Below are 19,134 nucleotides of genomic sequence, written 5' to 3' on the forward strand. Positions count from 1 at the left end.
CTGGTAGGCTGCGGTCCATGGGGTTGCAAAGAGTTGGACACGACTGAGCGACTTCACTTTGACTTTTCACTTTCATGCATTGGAGAAGGAAATGGCAACGCACTCCAGCATTCTTGCCTGGAGAATCCCAGGGACAGCGGAGCCTGGTGGGCTGCCGTCTATGGGGTTGCACAGAGTCAGACATGACTGAAGCGCTTAGCAGCAGCAGGGGCTAAGAACAGGGGGAGGGGGAAGCTGCCTCTTAGGAGGAAAGCGAGGTCTGGAATGGGCAGCCATGTGGGTGGTGGTAAAGGTACAAAACACAGCTGTCTCCCAAGGCACAAAGTAGCTCAGAGAGAACATCCTGGCTGTCAACATCCCCAAGAGGGAGATGGGAGGAGGGCTGGAATCCTGCCACCCTTTCTCCAGGGCCAGGGTCCCGCTCCCTCTTTCCCCCAGTGCTGTGTACGTGCCTGTATGTACAGCCTCACGTGTCCCCTCCCTGGTGGCAGATCCGTGACTCACCAAGCAGGCCTGAGCAGGCTGGGACGCTGCAAGTCACTCACTTAGCAGGGCCTCCTCTGAACAGCCCAGGCACTGGGCTCAGAATGGCTTGCCACACCTTTCCCCATTTGCTCTTCACTGCAGCCCCCTGAGGTGCATGCTATTATCCTCGTTGGCTTGTGCACGGGGGGAACTGAGGCGCCGTGTATAACTGCTGTGCCCAAGACTGCACAGCCAGTGAGTGGCTGAGGCTGGACTTGAACCCAGTTCTACTGCAGAACCCTCTGCTATAAGCCTTCAGGCCACACTGCGTCCCTACACTCCCACCTGAGTGAGCGAGATGATTATTCATCGACTTTGATATATTTAGTTGCATACTTCTGAAATTAGACCTTGGTGGTGTCAGGGAGCCTGGCGAGTCATGTGAGACAGCTGACCTCAGAGCTGCCAGTCACTGACACCTCGGTGTGAAGAACTTCTCCACTTACTCTCCTCCCTGGGGCACTGAGGAATGAGGGAAAGAGACGGTAGAGGGTAGGGGTTGGCAGGGGAGGCGGGGAACTGCAGGACCATTTGGCTGACCCTTCCCAGAATCCTCCTCTCTGGTTGCCATGGAGCCACCTCTGCAGAGGCCTGGACCTTGGTGGGGATGAGAAGGCAAGGTGCAGCCAAAGAAAGTGACCCAGAAGAAAGGGAGCTAGCTGGTTTGTGGAGTCCCATGGAAAAGCTGGTCGGCGGGGGCCGGGCGGGGGTAGCTGCAGAGACATCAGGCATTAGGGCCACCCTCAGGAGGAAAGGAGACGTTCCCAGGAGAAACTGAAAACAGTCAGCAGGGATAGGTGAGGGTCGTGGCAGAAGATTGAGGAGAATGAGGGCCAGGAGGAAGCTGGGACCCTGCAAAAACTGGGTGCTTGCCGGTGCCCAGCAAGCAGCTGGTACTTAATAAATGTCAGCCAGAGCTATTGTTATCACAGGTGCTCAAAAGAGACTTCCTAGGTTGGGACACCTGTGAGCTCCGGTCTGCTCAGTCCAGGAATGAAACGTGAGCACTGCTCAGGGCTCCCGCAGTGAGGGGCTCTCCGCCCTGCCAGGGAACTCTCCAAGGTGCCAGCTCCCTTCCAAGCCTGAGCAGTTCTGTTCCTAGCAGGATGGCTGGGGAGGGCTTTAGGAGAATAAGAGTCCCCACCCCACCCTCCGCCACTCAACCCAGCTGGGGCCACTGGGTCCATGCGCCCAGCCCAGCCCCCACCCTGGCACAGGCACAACGGGTGAGCGCACGCCTGGCAGAGGCCCCAGTGCCTGGGAGAGAGGCTCCAAGCTGGCGGCTTTGTATTTTGTGAAAATCGAATCCACAACTGAGCTCTCCAGCCGAGGAGGGCCTGCTGGGAAGGCTGGCGGGTCTCTCTTCCCGTCCCCCTTGCTGGGCCCCACCCTCCCCTCTGCAGCCCCCACCCCCAGGAACCATGGGGAGTACCAGCTGCCACCCCAGCTGGCACAGGGGTGCCAAGGGGGACAGCCTGGAGGCCCAACTCTGGCCACCATGCCAGGGCTCACCCCACCCCCACCCTGACCCCCCCACCCCTGCTTGGAATAAATTGAAATACAAATCAGAGGGAAATGCTTCCCTCTGTTTGAACAAATTGCTATGGATTCCTCCCTGTCTCAGGTCAGGGCTTGCGATGGGGGATATTTTCACTCGCCGACTGCTAATAGACTCAGGAGAAGCTGCTGGATCGATGGAGGCCGGGAAAATTAGCCAGGAGCTTCAGGCCAGCCTCGGCCTGTCCCTACCCCCACTCCAGGCCTCCTAGAAGAGGTAGCAGGCAGTTATAATGCAGGCCAGACAGAGCGCTGGGCTGACGGCCCTAGGAGTCAAGGCAAGGACAACCAGGGGCCGCCGGGGGTGGGGGAACAGTGGGATGAAGGCGGATCCAGAGAATCCCCCAAAGAGGTCTGCAGTGCCCTCCACACACATACATACAGGACTCCCTGCACATAAACCCATGTTCTTGTGTGTATCGCCACACATATGCACACCTTCAGCACATGCGTGTCCACGTATATTTATATATTCATGAAAAACACTGATGAAGTGTACATGCCCAGAGGCGAGAGGACTTGGGGAGTGCATTCCAGCTCCTGTTGAAGTTTCCAGTGCGAGCATTTTATCTCCTGACAATGGTTTTCCACATACAGACAGACAGACAGACGGACAGACAGACACACACACTGATCTCTACCAGCAACCACAGCTCCCCATCAATCACTCCTTTCACCCCTCAGCCTGGCTCTATAATTCTGCAGGGGGAGCCCAAAGAAGCCACTGCCTTCACTGGTCCCAGCTCCAATGAATGAGCGGGAAGAGACTAGGGGGTGCAACCCACCCTCGCCTAGACAGCCCCACAGCCCCTGCTCCCTCAGCTCCCGAGAAAGTGAGGGAGGCAATGAGCCAGACAGCGTGGCAGTGCTTCCGGCACTTTAGGGCATCCCTCAGTGCTGAGCTCTCCCAGCATCGCCCAAGGCCACTGTGCCAGTGGGCAACGCCAGGGGCCACAGCTGTACAGGGAGCTGGGGAAAGGCAGGAGGGGAGGGGAGGGCTTGCTGCAGCCTCTGAATGCTCCAGAAGGAGGTGGGGAAAGTCTCTTGTGTCTCCTGCCTGCTGCCCTTGGCATGAGAAGCCATGACAGGCACACACATACTCCTCTCAGTAACCTAGAGCCCAGACCTGACTTGGGAGATAGAAGTAGGAGAGAAGGCTGCATTCACTGGCAGGCAGAACTTGGAGTGACCTTTCACCTCTGACCACTGGCTTCAATCTCTAAAAACTGACCAGTTCAGCTAGGTGATCTCTACGTCCGTTACCTCTGGCTTTCCACAATTTCTCAAGCTGGGCTGTCTGTTTGCTGTGTGATTTGAGAACTTCTCTTGCCCTCTCTCAGCCTCAAGTTTCTTTTCTGACAAACGATGACATATGTTCTAAGTTTCTTCTTGGCTCTGATTCCACAAGGCTGTGATTCTAGATCATCGCTTTGTGTTGTGTTCTTAGCACCTAGAACAGTGTCTAGCACACAGGAGGTGCTCAGTAAACATCTGATTAATTAATTAGTTAATCGCAGGTCCCCGCTGGTAATGAAAGACAGAGGGAAATTCACAATAGGACAGAGGTGTTGTTCTGATCCTGCCCCATAGGCCCCAGGACATCCAGGGAAGCAGGTGAGCCTGGCCCACGGGAGAAGGTGTGATGCCTGGAGAGGGGAGTAGACAGAATGCAATCAGCCTTCTAACCCACACAGAATCCTGCCTGCAGAAAGAAGAGGCAGTCTTCTAGTCTCAGAGATCATTCCTATCTCTTTCTTAGTCTTGAATTCAGCAGATGGGAAGCTAACGGTCATGCCTCTGGTAGCATGCCCAAAGGACCTATAGACTCTTGAGTTGGTGCCCAGTGACCCTCTGCCCTGCCCTCCCCCACTATAGGGTCCCCTCAATCCTTCAGGGAGAGTCTGGATTCTATCAGGAAGGTCTTGGGGAAATCGATGTGCTGGAGGTTCTATTCCCAGGATCCTAGGAAGCAAATGAGCAGCTCACGGAGCTCATGGCCACAGGAGAGAGTTTTCAGACTGGACTCGGAGATGATTCATACAGAAGACAAGTTCTAAGAACAAAGAGTTCAGCAAAGCAGGCTGGATCTGAAAAAGCAAGACTGATGGCTCAGCCAGGAGGTAGTACAGGCTGTAGGTGCCCCCTGCCAATTGTTGTTGTCCAGTTGCTCAGTCGTGTCCGACTCTTTGCTACCCCCATGCACTGCAGCACACCAGGCTTCCCTGTCCTTCACCCCATCTCCCAGAGTTTGCTCAAACTCATGTCCATCGAGTCGGTGATGCCACCCAACCATCTCGTCCTCTGTCACCCATATCCCCTCTTCTCCCGTATTCCCTCCGCTCACCATTGCAACGCACAACAGCCAGCACTGCTTCTCTCAGTGTGAGCTTCACTAGAGCTCACGCTGCCAGCGTGTGCATGTGCAGTGGGCCGAGTACCAGGAAATTAACACTCCCTGGGGCAGCCCTCCCAACAACAGATGGGAATTAGTGTATTCAGGCCCCAGTTCCCACATCCCCACGGTGGGATGCCTCTTAAGTATGTTTTACACAGTGTCCCAGAGGGCCCCAAAAGGACACGGTGGTGACTGGCTTGACAATGCACCTTCCATTGGTTGCTTTATGTCCCTGTCTCTCATCCCCATTCCTCCATCAGAGCTTCCCGGGCTCATCTTCCAAATAAACCACCTGCACTTGGCTCCTTGTCTCAGGATCGCTTCTGGGGAACTCAAGCTAAGACAATGAATCCAAACCAGTTATGACCATCAAGGTGTCCATTATTAAACCTCTCACATGGACTGTACCTGGGGCTCTCATGTTGCTTAAGACACACATACAAACACACACCAAATACCCTACCACGCTCCCTTACCTCACATGTCTCTTCCTTGGAAACCTCCTTTCCTGAATCCCAGCGCTTCAAGATCCAACTCATGTGATCAACCAACCTGGATCACTGGAAAAGGCTTGAAAGATGCTTGGTACTCCCAGGACAACCTTCTGGAAACAGTGACTGTGTTTCCATCAGCTAACATGAATAATGACTTTAAGATGGAACTTAGGCCATGTGACAGAGATGTGGGGCCTGGTGGAGATTGGTAGCAACCTCCAGTTCATCTACCAAGATGACTGCCTCCTCCACCCACAAGGAGCAGGGCCTTCCTGACACCTCATTAAAGGATTCTAACACCTAACCAGGAGGCCTGGACTCAGGGTGAGCCCCAGATCCTGTAGTCCCAAGGCAGTGAGGCCCAGGAGTAAGACATGCAGTTTACAGGGATGAGGGGAGCTTTATTTGAGATGTGGGTATGAACTGGGCTTATAAATGCCATGCAGTCATGTCCTGGCTTTTCCTGAGCCTGCAGAATAATAGAGAACGAGAAAGACCCAGCTGGAAAGTCCCTGGACGTGACTTCTAACTTCAGTCTTGGCACCTAATTGCTGTGTGACCTTGACCTCACCTCCTCTGGCCTCAGTCTCTTCCTGCACTGAATCTTTGACATTCCAGTGCCTCTGGGTCACTTAAGGCCACTGGCTGGCAGCTGAGCTCTTGCCACACCCTCAAGCTGGCCTTCTCTGTGTCTACTGTGTGGCCTTATTCCAGGAAGGCAAATAAAGCCAGGTCTTGTGACAGCACAGACCTTCAGCTTGCCTTGTGAGCTTCTGTATTTTGCTGGAGATAAACTGGCCTCCCCAAGTCAAAGTCACTCAGTCGTGTCCAACTCTTTGCCACCCCATGGGCTATACAGTCCATGGAACTCTCCAGGCCAGAATACTGGAGTGGGTTGCCGTTCTCTTCTCCAGGGGATCAAAGGCCCCCTGCATTTTACTGGAACACCAGAGCCAAACCCAGGTAGAGGAAGCCACCAGAATCAAACTCCCTCCTCACCTCTACCCTCCCGATGTCCCTCTCAGAGGTGGGAGAAGTGCCTTCATTTAGAGTTTCTTAAGAATTACAGAGGGAAAGTCTCAGAGCCAAGGAGATATTCAAGCTCAGCTCAAAGACCTCAGCTCCTGAATCTTTCACATTTATTTATTTGACTGTGCTCGATCTTTAATTGTGGCATGTGGGATCTAGTTCCCTAACCAGGGGTTGAACCCAGGCCCCCTGCCTCAGGAGCGTGGACTCCCAAGGCACTGGACCACCAAGGAAGTCACCTGAAACTTTCTGATAAGATGTTATACTACAGCAAGTTGAAATAAGGTTAGACAATCGGAAGAACTTTCCTACAAAGGACCGGACATTGAGCAAACAGCAGTGGGGTGGCCCGGGCTCATGTGGGTGTGGGGCCTACTGAGGGGCAGAAAGATGGGGTAGATCATGGCCTCTGGAAGAGTCCCTCGGTTTCTTGCCTCCTCGAATAAGAAGTGTCCACAGAGCTCTCCTGCAGCTGAGACTGAGGAACCACATGCTAGAGGAGAGAGGTACCAACCAGGGGAAATGAACAGTCTCACAGAAGGATAAATGAATGAACAGTGTGTTGGGAGGAGGAGGATACGAGCTCTAGCAGATGGGCAGCTGGGCCTCATAGGAAAGTCGGGCGGGGGGCGCTAGCAAGCCTCTTCCTTGCCCTGGCTTCGTCTTCTCTAAGGTTCCTCTGGGCGTCCTTGGAGCAGCCAGAGCCCCCCACCCACCCACCCACCCACCTGAACTAGGCTGGCAGGGTCCAGGGAGGTGGGGAGAGGAACAGCTGTTCACATCCATCTAAATCTGCTCATTTCAAGAAACACCAGCTGATCCCGAGGTGGGGATTTGTGGTAAAGACTGCTCATTACCTACCCAGCTTTCATCCTCCCCTTCTATCTAAATAAACCCTGACGTTTTCTTAGGTGAGAATCCATCTAAAAGGCTGTATTTCTCAACCTCCCTCACCTAAGAAGGGCCAGTAAGATGTAAGCAGACATCATTGGGAGGGGGCTCCTGGAAAAGCTGACTCAACTTTTCTGACTGGGTAAATGACTCACCCTTGTAAGTGTTCCTTCCTTCTTCCTGTCCGCAATGTGTCATGATGGCTGAGCCCCAGCAGCGCTTTGGCGACTTTGAGGCAAAATGCTCTAAGGCAAAGGTTCCTGAACTTTGCTGGCACATCAGAATCACCTGGGGATTTTTTTTTTTTTAATGCTGATTCCTGGTTCTCACTCCCAGACATTCTGATTTATTTGATATATGACCTAAACGCTTTTTTTTTGTTAACACTCCCAGATAATTCTAATATGCAGGAGGTTTGAGAAGCACCACTATAAGGAGATCAGAAGAGCAAGATGAAAGGGACCTGGATCTCTAGGGAGCAAGGAGCCACCAGCACAGTCGTGCATAGCCTACTTCTAGACTTAAGAAAGTCACTTTAATTTGTTTGAGACTCTGTAGTCAGTTCTTTGGTTCTGGCAACAAAATGTGACTCTTTTTTTTTTTTTTTTTTTTTTGGCCTCCCAGCACGGCATGTGGGATCTTAGTTCTCCAACCAGGTATCAAACCCATGCCTCTTGTACTGGAAGGGCAGACTCTTAACCACTGGACCGCCAGGGAAGTCTTCCGAATGTGATTCCTAACTGGTATAGGACAAGAGAAGACTCTTGAGAGTCCCTTGGACTGCAAGGAGATCAAACTAGTCAATCCTAAAGGAAATCAATCCTGAATATTCATTGGAAGGACTGCTGCTGAAACTGAAGTTCCAATACTTTGGCCGCCGGATGGGAAGAGCTGACTCAGTGGAAAAGACCCTGATGTTGGCAAAGATTGAGGGCAGGAGGAGACGGGGACGACAGAGAATGAGATGGCTGGATGGCATCACCGACTCAATGGACATGAGTTTGAGTCCACGGGGCTGCAAAGAGTCAGATATGACTGAGTGACTCAACAACAACATAGGACTGAGGGTCCTCCTCAGCACCCCATCACCCACAGCACAAGCTGGGGAACAAAACAATGGTCAGTTCTCGCCCTCAGGAAGGTCACACTCAGCCAAGCATGAGACTTGGCATTGGGCAGCCTTGAGTTCAAATCCTGACTCCACGACCTGCTAACTGCTGGGCCTTGGCAAGTCCCTTGAGCTGAGCCTCAGCTTTTCTAACTGCAAGGTGAGGACGCTGGGAAAGACTCCATTCTCCTGCTGCACTGCGAGCTCCTGGGGGCAGGTGGCCTTCACCTCTGCAGCCACAGCACTGACTGCCCCTCCAGATACTCAGCAGATACTCATTCAATATCTGCTTGCTTTACACTGAACTGCTGCAATGTGGTCCAGCTCTGAAATTTTCATTTTCTCTAAATTAAAATGAGAAGAGAATGAACAAAAAGGCCACATTTCCAAAAGGTAACATAATTTGCCTATTGAAAATCACTGAAAATGATATTCCTAGAGCAGTTTCTTAGGGTCTCTCTAGGTTCGAGACTGCAAAATCCCTGGCTAGAAGAAGGGCAAGAGAATCCAGTCTCCTAGGCTCCTAACCTAGATGCTCCAGTTAGAACCACAAAACTAGAAAGTCCCCTGGTTTATCATTTAAAAAATAGTGAGGGTTTTTTTTTTTTTTTTAAGACCCAAGTGTCCAGATGATCATGGCAAAAACAAAGCTTGGACGGTGACCTGGAAAACGCAGATATGCCCTCAGAAAACCCAAGGGAAGAAGGCATCTGCTTGGGCCTGACTCATTCAGATGCGCTGCCTACACCAGCTGTGCCCAGGAATCAACTGGAGGGCTCTTCCGACCACAGCTGCCTTGATACCACCTGCGGAGTTTCTGATTCAGGAGGTCTGGGGGCGGAGCCAGGCATCTGTTGTTGAAAAAGCTCTCCAGGTGGTTCTGACAGGCTGCCCGGGCTGAGAACCATTTCTCTGCACAGCTTCCAACCCTCCAGATCATCAAAGTCAATCTCGGCTGAGTTTCTGGGACTGGAAAGGAACCAAGAAGAGCCTGGGGTGGAACCTCCGAGGCCAGCCCAGCAGCAACTCCAGGCCCACACACGTCACCCTTCCCCCCCAGAGGTCACCTCCCCCTTCCACTGCAGCTCCAGCTTCTCGTGGGCAGAAGGCCCGGCTTGGCGAGGGAAACTGGGGTTCCAGCCCTCCCTGGCCTGTGGCCCGCACCTCCTGCTTCCGTACACCACCTATACCCGGGGCTCCCTACCATCTGCCCGCCAGCCCTCTGCTCTCGTGAAACAGAGTCCTCATAGTGCGCCTCAGAGTTTACAAAGTGCTATCCCTCTCAGCTCCTCGGCAATCCCAAGAAGTGGGCGTGCCTGAACCAGCCTTCCAGATAAGGAAGCTGAGCTCAGAGAGGCAAGACTCCTGGGTTAGGGGCCCTCAGTGAGCTGCCCCCCTGGCCTGCCAACCCAAGTGGTCCCATCTGAGTCCAATCCTCTTTTCTGCCTACTCTTGCTGCTCAAAGAGCAACCCCTGGGCCAGCTGCACCGGCATCCTCCAGGAGTTTGTTGGAAATGCATTGTCTCTGCTCAGCCTCGGACCCACCGAATCAGAAATCCCCAGGGGCCTCCCACTGACCCTTGAAGACCCCACTCTATGCTGCAGCCATCTCCCCACCAACCTCCCAGTCCCCAGATGGCCCTGCTCCAGCTCCTCTCCCATCTCAGATGGCCCTTTCTCCCCTGGACTCCATCCCTTCCCTGGCTTTCTGATCCCCGTCCTCTCTCGAGTCTCCTAGCTCCCTGGGGCCACCTGGTCTGTCTCCACCGTCTCCTCCCCCGCCCTCCAGGGCATTGGTCTTAGCCCAGCCTCCTCTCAGTCTATCCCTTTGTTGGCCATTTTTTAGAAAATGTTTACTGGAGTGTAGTTGCTTTACAGCGTTGGGTTAGTTTCTGCTGGACACTTCCTTGGCAATTTCATCCCACCTCGTGGTCTCAGCCCACATCGTTGTGTGGACATAAATCCAGATATGCGAGTCCATCTCTCAGAACAGATGTCTCCCTCCTGAGCACCCCCCACCCACGTCCACCTGCTCCATCCACATCTCTCCCAGACTTCCCAGTGCCAGAATCGCATGAAGTTCAAAACTGCACCGACACTGTCATTCAAATAAAGCTATTCACTCAGGGGACTTCCCTGCGAGTCCAGTGGTTAAGACTTCACCCTCCAGTGCAGGGGGTGTGGGTTCCATCCCTGGTAAGGAAGCTAAGATCCCACATGCCTCTGGGCCAAAACATCAAAATGTAAAACAGAACCAATATTGTAACAAATTCAATAAAGACTTTAAAAAAAAAAAAAAAACAAAAACTATTCACAGAGGACTTGCTAAGTGCCCGGCACAGTGCTCAGGGCTTCCCAGGTATGGCTCATTGCACGCTTATCACAAACCCATCTGACAAGCAGTGAAGCCACAGCTTTAAAAGCAGATGTAATTTCTCGGACTCTCGCAGCTGGTTCAAACCCGGGTTCCTTACCAGAAGTCCGGATGCTGAACTACTTTACTCCACTGTGCCAAACCTGTCTGACTTCCTGTGGTCTTTGTTCTATCTCATTGCCATTGTGTGCCAAGCTTCCGAACTCCAAACAGCTCCTATCCCTTGTCTGAGCCCTGAGACACTGTCAGGACATAGTGACTGGACAGTCTCACTTCTCGCCTTTATAACAGTCTCTACTGGATCTGTTCCCCACCCCCATCCCCAACCTCCTACAGTCTAGTCTCTCCATGGTGGCCAGAGAGATTCTATTAAAAAGGTGTCAATTCATGCCCCTCCTTTGTTCAAAATCCTCCCAGGGCTCACACTTCTCTGGGAGCCCAAAGACCTTCTATAGCCTTCCTGGCTGCAAACAATCTGGCCCCATTAACTCTCTAATCCCACCTCCTACTCCCCATGGCTCACTCCACTGCAGCCATACTGGACTCCCCATTGTTACTAAACAGTCCAGGCATGTTTCTACCCCAGGGCCCTTGCACTGGCTATTCTCCTGCCTGGATCACACTTCCTGCAGATGTCTGTGGGACTTCCTTCCTCAGGCATGTTCAGGTCTCTGCTCGGGGAGGGGAGACCCACTCTGGTAGCACCCCTACTCCTAACTAATGTATATGAACTTGAACTTGGCTGCTTTGCCTTTTTGTGTAGAACCCATCACCAGAGAATGCATTATATACTTATTCACTGACTTCTTTACTGCCTGTCTCCCTTCAACTTGAACTTAAACTCTAGGAGAACAAGAGCGTGTTTCTTACCAAATTCACAGGTGCTCCACACAGAGCCAAACTCAAATGTGTGTCGATTGGCAGCAGTTCTTATACTGACTCCTTCCTGTCCATTCTCATAGCCACCACCCTGGATCAAGCTCTCACTACAACCCTGCCAAACAACTGCCAGATCTCCTGACCAGTCTTCCTCCTCTTAACCACAGCCTGCTCAAAACACACAGCTACAGGACTACCCAGCCTAATATGAGCTCCCGGGATCATATCAACCCATTCACCTGCTCAAGACTCTCCCAATACTATCCCTCAAACCCAAGAGTCCAGCCTACTGCCTCTAGGCACAGGCCTTATAATCAGCAAATCTGGGTTCAAGCCCAGCTCTGCCACTTGGACAAGTAAATTCACCCTTCTGAGCCCTCAGTTTACTCTTTGATAAAATGGGCCGATGAATGACTCTCCCTTAAGGGATTGTGATAAGGATTAAAGAAGACAATACATATTCCTGATCTCATCTTGGGAAGTTAATGGTAGCAATTTTTATTGCTTTTCTTTTACTGCTCCAACTCTCACTGCCCTGACTCCCTTTCAACCTACGTTCCAGCCCAAATGAATGACTCACTACTCCCTCCCGCCCCCCCCTCCAACACATACACATCCTCCTTGCCTTTGCCATAATAAGCCATCCACCAGGGATGCCCTTCTTGCTCCTTACTTCTATTTGTCAAGGCCAGTTCAAATATCCCCTCCTCTAAAAGGCTTTGGAAGTAATTTCCTCCCCCTTGGAATTCCCACAGCCCTTTATCTGCCCTTGCCACATGGCATTTATCAAGATCTCCCAGGAACCACCGTCTTGTATGTGATTCCTCTCTCCTTCTCTTTGAGGGCAGAGCCTGCATCTTATTTATCTCAGTAGCCCTGTCAATGCTCAGAACAGGGCCTTAATCAGGGCGGTACTCAGTAATTTAATGGATAGTGAGAGGCACACCAGGCGTTCGAGGTGGCACTAGTGGTTAAGAATCCACCTGCTGATGGATGAGAGAGACATAAGAGATGCAGGTTCAATCCCTGGGTGGGGAAGATCCCCTGGAGGAGTGCATGGCAACCCACTCCAGTGTTCTTACTCAGGAACCCCATGGACAGAGAACCCTGGCAGGCTACAGTCCACAGGGTCACAAAGAGTTGGACATGACTGAGTGAGCACACAGGAGACAGACACCATGTTTCCCTACTTCCAAATCAGAAGGCCCACTGGGATCCAGTCTCCAGGCCACTTCCTACCAGCTGTGTGACCTTGAGCAAATCCTCACACTCTTACAACCTTGGTTTCGTCATCTATTAAATGGGGACCATAGGACCCACCGTTCTGACCTCTCAGAATGTTATGGAACCAAAGCAGACAGAGGTGTGAAAATGCTTGTTAATGCATGTGGCGTTTACACACCTATAAGATGTTGTTGTTATAACCAACAATTCTCCCTAAAATATTCACTCCTAGGACTTCCCTGGTAGGCTAGTGGTTAAGAATCTGCCTTGCAATGCAGGGGACACGGGTTCCATCCCTGGCCAGGAAACTAAGATCCCACATGCCGTGAAGCAACTAAGCTCAAACGCTGCAACTACTGAGCACACGCACCACAACAAAAGATCCCACGCGCCACGGCGAAGACCTGATGAGGCTAAATGAAAAAACAAAATAAAAAGTGCAGTCCTCTCTGTACAAGAAGGTGCCTGAAAGAATCATCATCGAATGCAGTGCAAGATGTCAAGTGAGTTTTGCTTTCTTCCATATACTTTTATGTTTTCTGATTGTTTTTGCAGAAAACACAGGTTACTCATAGGCGTGTGAAAAGGGAGATTGCATTAAGAAAAAAAGGTTCATTCCTTTGAGTTAGGCATTGCTCTTGCCTCCCGTATCATCTAAATGCAAAAGGGGCCCTTTAACACCCAGTACCAGTGGCCAGCAGGGTCTTCTGACTGTGGGGAGGAAGATGCAGAAGAGGGGCCATACCCAGGTTCTCAAAGAGGCAGCTCTGCCAGAGCATGAGCCCCTGTTCTGCACACAGCCCCAAGGGTCAGGAACCAACCCAGCCAAACCCCACCAGGAAGCTCTCCTCCAACCTAGGGTGTCGGAAGTGTGGCTCTGACCAAAGGCAAATGCCCTGGATGCTAGGGTGGGAACACGGGAGCTAATGGGGGGAGTCTGGAGCTTCAGAAGGCCCTACGGAGGCTAAGTAATTAGAATAACTCTCATCCTACTGGGAGGCTTGAGGCCAAGGGAGCCCAGGAAAGGCAAGAAGCAATGTGATGGCCAAGCCCTCCCCCTGCTGGCCACATCTGGAGCAGCAGTGCCAGTGGCACAGGGCAGGGTCCACAGGCACCTGAGCCCTCATCAGGCCCCAGAGTCCAGAGGCAGGTCAGAGTCGGGGAGGGCTCATCCAGGACTGAGCGACCCAAGGTCCTGTTTCCTAGGTTCCGTGTTTTTGCCTGATGGGGCATCTCCTGGCCCAACCTCTGTGAACCCAGCCACCAAGAGATAACAGGTAAGAGTAGGGGAGAGGAAGACGGAAGGGAGTGGGGTGGGGATGGGGGAGGATGTGGGGGAGAGGAGGGCCTCACACTCCTGGCTGTCTCACTCCTCCCAGTCCTGCTCGTGCCTCCTGGGCAGCTGGGGAGAAGCAGTGGCCGCTACCACTGCCCGGATTTCCACCCCCGCCCCCAGGTATTGATTTCCTGCATCATTCATTTGCTGGCCTTGGCGGCTGTGATTAGCTCCCTCCATTCTCCCTGTGGAGCCCCCCGCCCCGTCCCTCCATGTTCCAGCAAAGCAGAGCTAATACCAGGCTCTAAATGAGGCTTTGCCACCCTGGCCCCAGCAGCTCACAGTCAGGTCTGGCCAATTACAAGGAGGCTCTCAGCATGTCCGCAGCCAGCCCCTAGAAGAGGTGCTTTCCCGGCTAATAAACAAACTCCTCCTCTCTAAACCACCCTCATTTCCCAGAGCCCCCTTCCAGGCAGGAAGCACAGATCTGCAGCATAGGGTGGGACGTCATGTGGATCTTGACCTGAAGGGGGGACTCTCCTGCCTGAAATGAGGCCTGGGAGCCCTCAGACTAGTTGAGGGGCCAACTTAAACTTGGAAGGTGGGAGGTGAGGGTGCAGATAATGCTGACAAAGCAAACAAAACAGCCTGGATTTGTGAACACAAGGTCCTCTTTCTCCCTCATGTAGTTTCCATAACTGAGAAGGAAGAAGGGACAAGAGGCAGGGACCTTCTCAAGGATACTTAGAAAACCCCAAGCCTTCTTCTTGTCCTGGGAGGCCAGAGTTTTCATATGCTATGACTTCCTTCACCAGCAGGCAGCCAGTTTCAAGGCATGGGGTAGAAATATCAGTGCCAACTCCCAAGGGTCCCCACACCCAGATCAACACCCAGAAGATGGCACTGGGAGACACACCTCCTCAACTTCCCTTTCCGCACCCCTCAGAAGAGGGGGAAAAAACCTGACTTGGTGATAATTCTGTAAGCTATGTTGCTCTTGTCAAATTATTCAACATCTGTCTTCATGTTCCCACAAAAATTAGCATAGGATAGTAGTTTCTGATGACACCTTTAGTGAAATATTTTGACTTCCACCAGTAAGTTGCAAACAACCTGTCTTAAGGATAATGTCAATTCCCACTCCTGCATATTAAATAATCCAGGGGTTTGTTGTGTTTTTGAAAGGCAGAGGAGTCCCACTGACCTGCTGCTGGCTGGAAGTCCAGCGGCTATGGGAGAAAGAGAGGAAGCCAGGGTGGAGGAGAGGGTGTTCTCTGATGCTAACCACACACAGGACACTTCTCCTCTATCACCTGGCTACTATCTTCGCCCCAAAATGAGGTCTCTGTGGCCAGCCCACCTCCCTCTGGCATGCCAGAAAGCAGATTACAAGATCCACCCCGGAGCACAACAAACTGGCCCAGGAGATTGGGAGGCAGAAGGGAAGAGGAGACCAGCTCCAAATGGACCATCTGCTCCAGGACTCAGCTGCCATAGCATCTGTGCTCCCAAGAGCAAAGCCACCTGACCAGACTGAAGGCACCTCCCCAAGCCTATTGTGGACAGCGGGCCTCAGAGCCAACAAGTGGACACTCAGAGGGAAGCTGGGCATAGAGCTCCAGGCACCTTCTTCCTACCAGCCTCAGCAGAGAGCCACGGTCCAAGCAAGATCCTGATGGCTTTACCCTCCACGTCCTGTTCTTCCTCCCTCTTCTCAGTTTAGCTTCCATATTAATCTGCCACTCCCTTAGCCACACAGGCTGTGAAGATGCAGGGACTCCCTTGCCCAGGCACACTTTCATCTTTTGTGCCTTGAGTAAAAGCTTCTGCCTCCCCGCTCACGGCCACGGCAGCTAAGGTGCCCTCTGGCTGCCAGCCTAGGACTCCATGACTCGCCCTAAGCAGAGACTCTCAAAGAGCCCCCACTACCCTGCTGAAAACCATCCTGGACAGACTTCTAGGGGAGAAAGAATTTCAGGAAGTATTTCCTCAACTTCCTCCCAGCAATGGCCCTTCATTCATGCAACAAATGTTTGTCCGTGCCAGGCACCACGCTGGGTGCCAACATACAGTGATGGATGGGCATGAGTGACCATCTCTCACCCCCACACTCTTACTCTTTTCTCACCTGCTTTGGAGTGGGGGGCGGGGCACAGAAGAACTAGCTCTCCATACTGTTTCTTAACCCAGATCCAGTGATAGAGTAGCTGTCCCTTCTGCTAGAGCTGGCCAAATTTCCAGCATCATAGCCTCTTGCCATCCTTCTCCTCACACGAGATCTTCCATTCTCTCCATCCACCCCGATTAAGGCTATCCACCCTGCAATTCCCCAGAGGTCCCAGACTTCCTTGGAGGTAGACACTCAAAGGGCAAGTGGAAAGAATGTCACCCAAGAGCTCCAGGTTGGCCCCAGTACACCAAGCCCACCTTGATTTGCTCTGAGAGCAGCTACAACCCAGGCACACGAGGGAGTGGAGAAAATACAGTGAAAGGGGGACTTATAAGGCAATGGCTAAATCCTGGCCCCAGAGTCCTATGAGTGAGGGTCCACAGAGACCACCGCCCCTCCCCTTGCCCTCGTGGCTGGGGTTTCCAGGCTAGGCTCATGAGAGCCTCTTCGAGATGGGTCTCATGCAGCCCTGGAGAAGGATCAAGAAGCTAGAAGGGATGTAGGAGACGGATGGCCAGGAGATGAGCCTGCCAGATCTGCCCAAGGGCATGGAGAGGGAAGAGCAGCAGAGGCAGCAGCAGAGGCAGAGGGCTCCCCATCGCTCTCCAGAGCCCCTGGGTGTGGTGAGAAGGCAGAGGCCTTGGCTGGTCCCTCCTGAGGTCACCTCTTAAGGAGGCAGTGAAGCTGTAGGGAAATCTCGAGGAGAAAAAAAGAAACAGGACCTGCTCAGTACACCGGGATATCTTCCCCTGCCCCCGGGAGGCCGAGTCCTCTGGAACCCGCTCAGTGGGCTCCTCTCCACAGCCCAGCCTCTCTCAGTCCCTGCTGCATTCCTCTCCCTTCTTTCCCTTTCTGGCCTATGTAAAGGGCCAGGCAGTAAGAGACACAAACTAATTAAGAAGCAGAGTTTGGCCAGATGCCTGAGCTAGCCTCCCGGGGGAATTAAACCCAAGCTAGCTAGCTGTGTAGGGCCAGGAAGATGTCATCTCACAGATACCACCCCCCCCCCGCCCCAGGACACCCCTCCCTCTTGCCAGGCATCCCCAGAAAGAGGCTTTTAGCATCTGCACTTGAGGATGGCAACTGAGGGGACAATACCTCAGCTCCCACCCCCTCCCCAGAACAGCTCAAACCCTCTCCTGATTTAGAGGTGAATACTCAGGTCGTCCACCCTAAGGAAAGAGAATCGCCCCCACTCCAGCTACACCACATTAAAAAACTGACCCACACAGACCACCCTGCAGTCAAGAGAAGGCACGGCAAGGGCCACCGGGCCCCAGAGACTTTTTGTGCTGTGGGTCAGGGCATTACCGGCTGCTAGAACTCAGACGGGGGGTTCCTGGGAGGGATGAGCCCTTGTGACCCTGAATGGATGATGCCGGCTCGCAGGATCTTTCCCCCAAAAAACCCATGAGAGAGAAGGAAGAAGGGGGTAGCCAAAGTTCCCTTGGCGCCTGAGAGCCAGGCGTGCGGACGCGGGAGGAAAGCTGCGTGGGCAGGAGGCAGAGTTTGGACACGTCACCTGACGGGCGCGTGCCGTGTTTGCTTTCCCGGGGACCGTGGCTGAATGTCTGTGTGCGCGCAGGGAGAAGGAAGGTGGAGCTGGGGTTTTGTAGCTGAGAACCGGGGACAGGAAGAACTAACCGGCTCAGGAGAGGTCCGAGAAGGGATCCTGGCGTCGTGGGAGCCGGATCTAGGGGATGCCTGCAGCCGCTTGGGCTGTCAAGAAGCGAAGCCCAGCGAGAGAGCTGGGAAGGCGAGCCCGCCGCTGGGCCGCGGAGCTGGCAGCCAGCTCACCCGCCAGCCGCGCGCAACTCCAGATCGTGCAGCGCTTGGCTTCCACTCCAGAGGCCGAGTTAGGGTGGGACAAGATTTCGGTGCAAGTCGCTTTCTCAGTCCCCAGTGTGCGGTCTGTCAGGGTCTCCCGGGCCAACTGGATGCTCTCAAGGCTTCCGATTCATTCCCGCCCCAGGCAAGGTTTGGGAAAGTGGATACTACCTCCCCCTGGCATCCCCGGCTTAACGCCAGACCCTACGACCTGCTTCCGTGCGCTGAAGCAGCTAGCTCTATTTCCTCGCGCTCTGGAAAAGGGCGGGGACCCGGGCATCCACTCCAGAGTCCGAGCCAGGGTACCCATCAAACCCGCGCAGCGCGCACTTCGCGCCTCTTGCAAAGTTTCCGCGCGGGGCTGAGCGGGCTTACAGCGGGACGCGGGCTCTTACCGTAGACTCCTTGTCCCCGGCAGTGGAAGGGGAGCAGCGCCAGAAGTAGAAGGCAGGTCACCTCCATCTTCACGGCCCGTGCTTCATCCCCGCGAGGCGGCGCAGCCCGAGAGGCAGTGGGGGGCGCATCCGCCGGGGCCCCTCGGTGCCCCTTGCGTCTTCCCCTTCTCCGAGAGGCGACGGTGGGGGCGGCGGCGGCGATCAGGAGACTGAGGAGGCGGCGGCGGCGGCGGCGGCGGCAGCGATCCGGGTTTCTCCTCCGGCGGGGCCGCTGCCCGCGTGGGGACGCAGGGGGCGCTGGCCTGGCCCCGGGTGCCTCGGCGCGCCCGGCGCCGCAGCCAGCGCCCCGGCCCAAAGAGCCCGGCCGCCGAGCCTCTCCGGGTCCCCAGGGCTGTCTGCTCGGGGTTCTGGGTTCCAGGGACCCCTCCGCGGAGGCGGAGGCTTTTGGATCCAACAGGCCACCGACGACTGGCAAACTTGCCGTTTCCCCGCCCAGGGGACGCCCCTCCGTGGAGCGGGGGCGGGGAGGCCCGGGCTCGGCTCGCGTTAATCCGCCGTCTCCAGCTCTGCGGCCGGTGCTGGGGGCTCAATGGCCCGATCCAAGGGGGCCGGGCTAGGCGTCCTCTCGGAGGCGAAAAGCCCCGACTCTGGGCCTCCAGAGCAGGGGAGAAGCGCGGGCTGGGCTCCGCCGAGGGGCGAGAGCCACGGGTCCCCGGGTCCGCGAAGTTAGCCGAGCCGCGGAGGAACCCCGGGGAGGAATCGCGCCCCAGCGCCCCGCGGGAATCAGGAGAACAATTCCATCCAAGAGAGGCCCCAGAACGCGGGGAAAGAAGGAAAGTTTGAGTCGTTTGAAAAATATTCGCGCTCTCGCCGAGGCCGGGGCTGCGGCGCTGGAGCCGCTCGCCGCCTCCGCTCGCCGCGCTCCGCTCCCGCCGTCTGGTCGCGGCGGCGGCGCTCCCGGGCTCGGAGCTCTCTGGAGAGCGGGGCTGC

The 19,134-nt window shown here is 54.2% G+C and overlaps 1 protein-coding gene across 2 annotated transcripts in view; it reads right to left on the bottom strand.

Annotated features, from left to right (window-relative positions):
* Window positions 1-18,590, bottom strand: part of MDGA1 (MAM domain containing glycosylphosphatidylinositol anchor 1) — a 60,021-nt gene extending 41,431 nt beyond the window's left edge. For both annotated transcript variants that reach the window (XM_060403599.1, XM_027958490.3), the window contains exon 1: window positions 18,145-18,590. In XM_060403599.1, the coding sequence (XP_060259582.1) occupies window positions 18,145-18,211 (67 nt within the window). In that variant the 5' untranslated portion in view covers window positions 18,212-18,590. The remainder of the gene's footprint in view (window positions 1-18,144) is intronic.
* Between the last annotated feature and the right edge of the window lie 544 nt (window positions 18,591-19,134).

This window comes from Ovis aries, chromosome 20 (assembly GCF_016772045.2).
Source record: "Ovis aries strain OAR_USU_Benz2616 breed Rambouillet chromosome 20, ARS-UI_Ramb_v3.0, whole genome shotgun sequence".
NCBI lineage: Eukaryota > Metazoa > Chordata > Mammalia > Artiodactyla > Bovidae > Ovis > Ovis aries.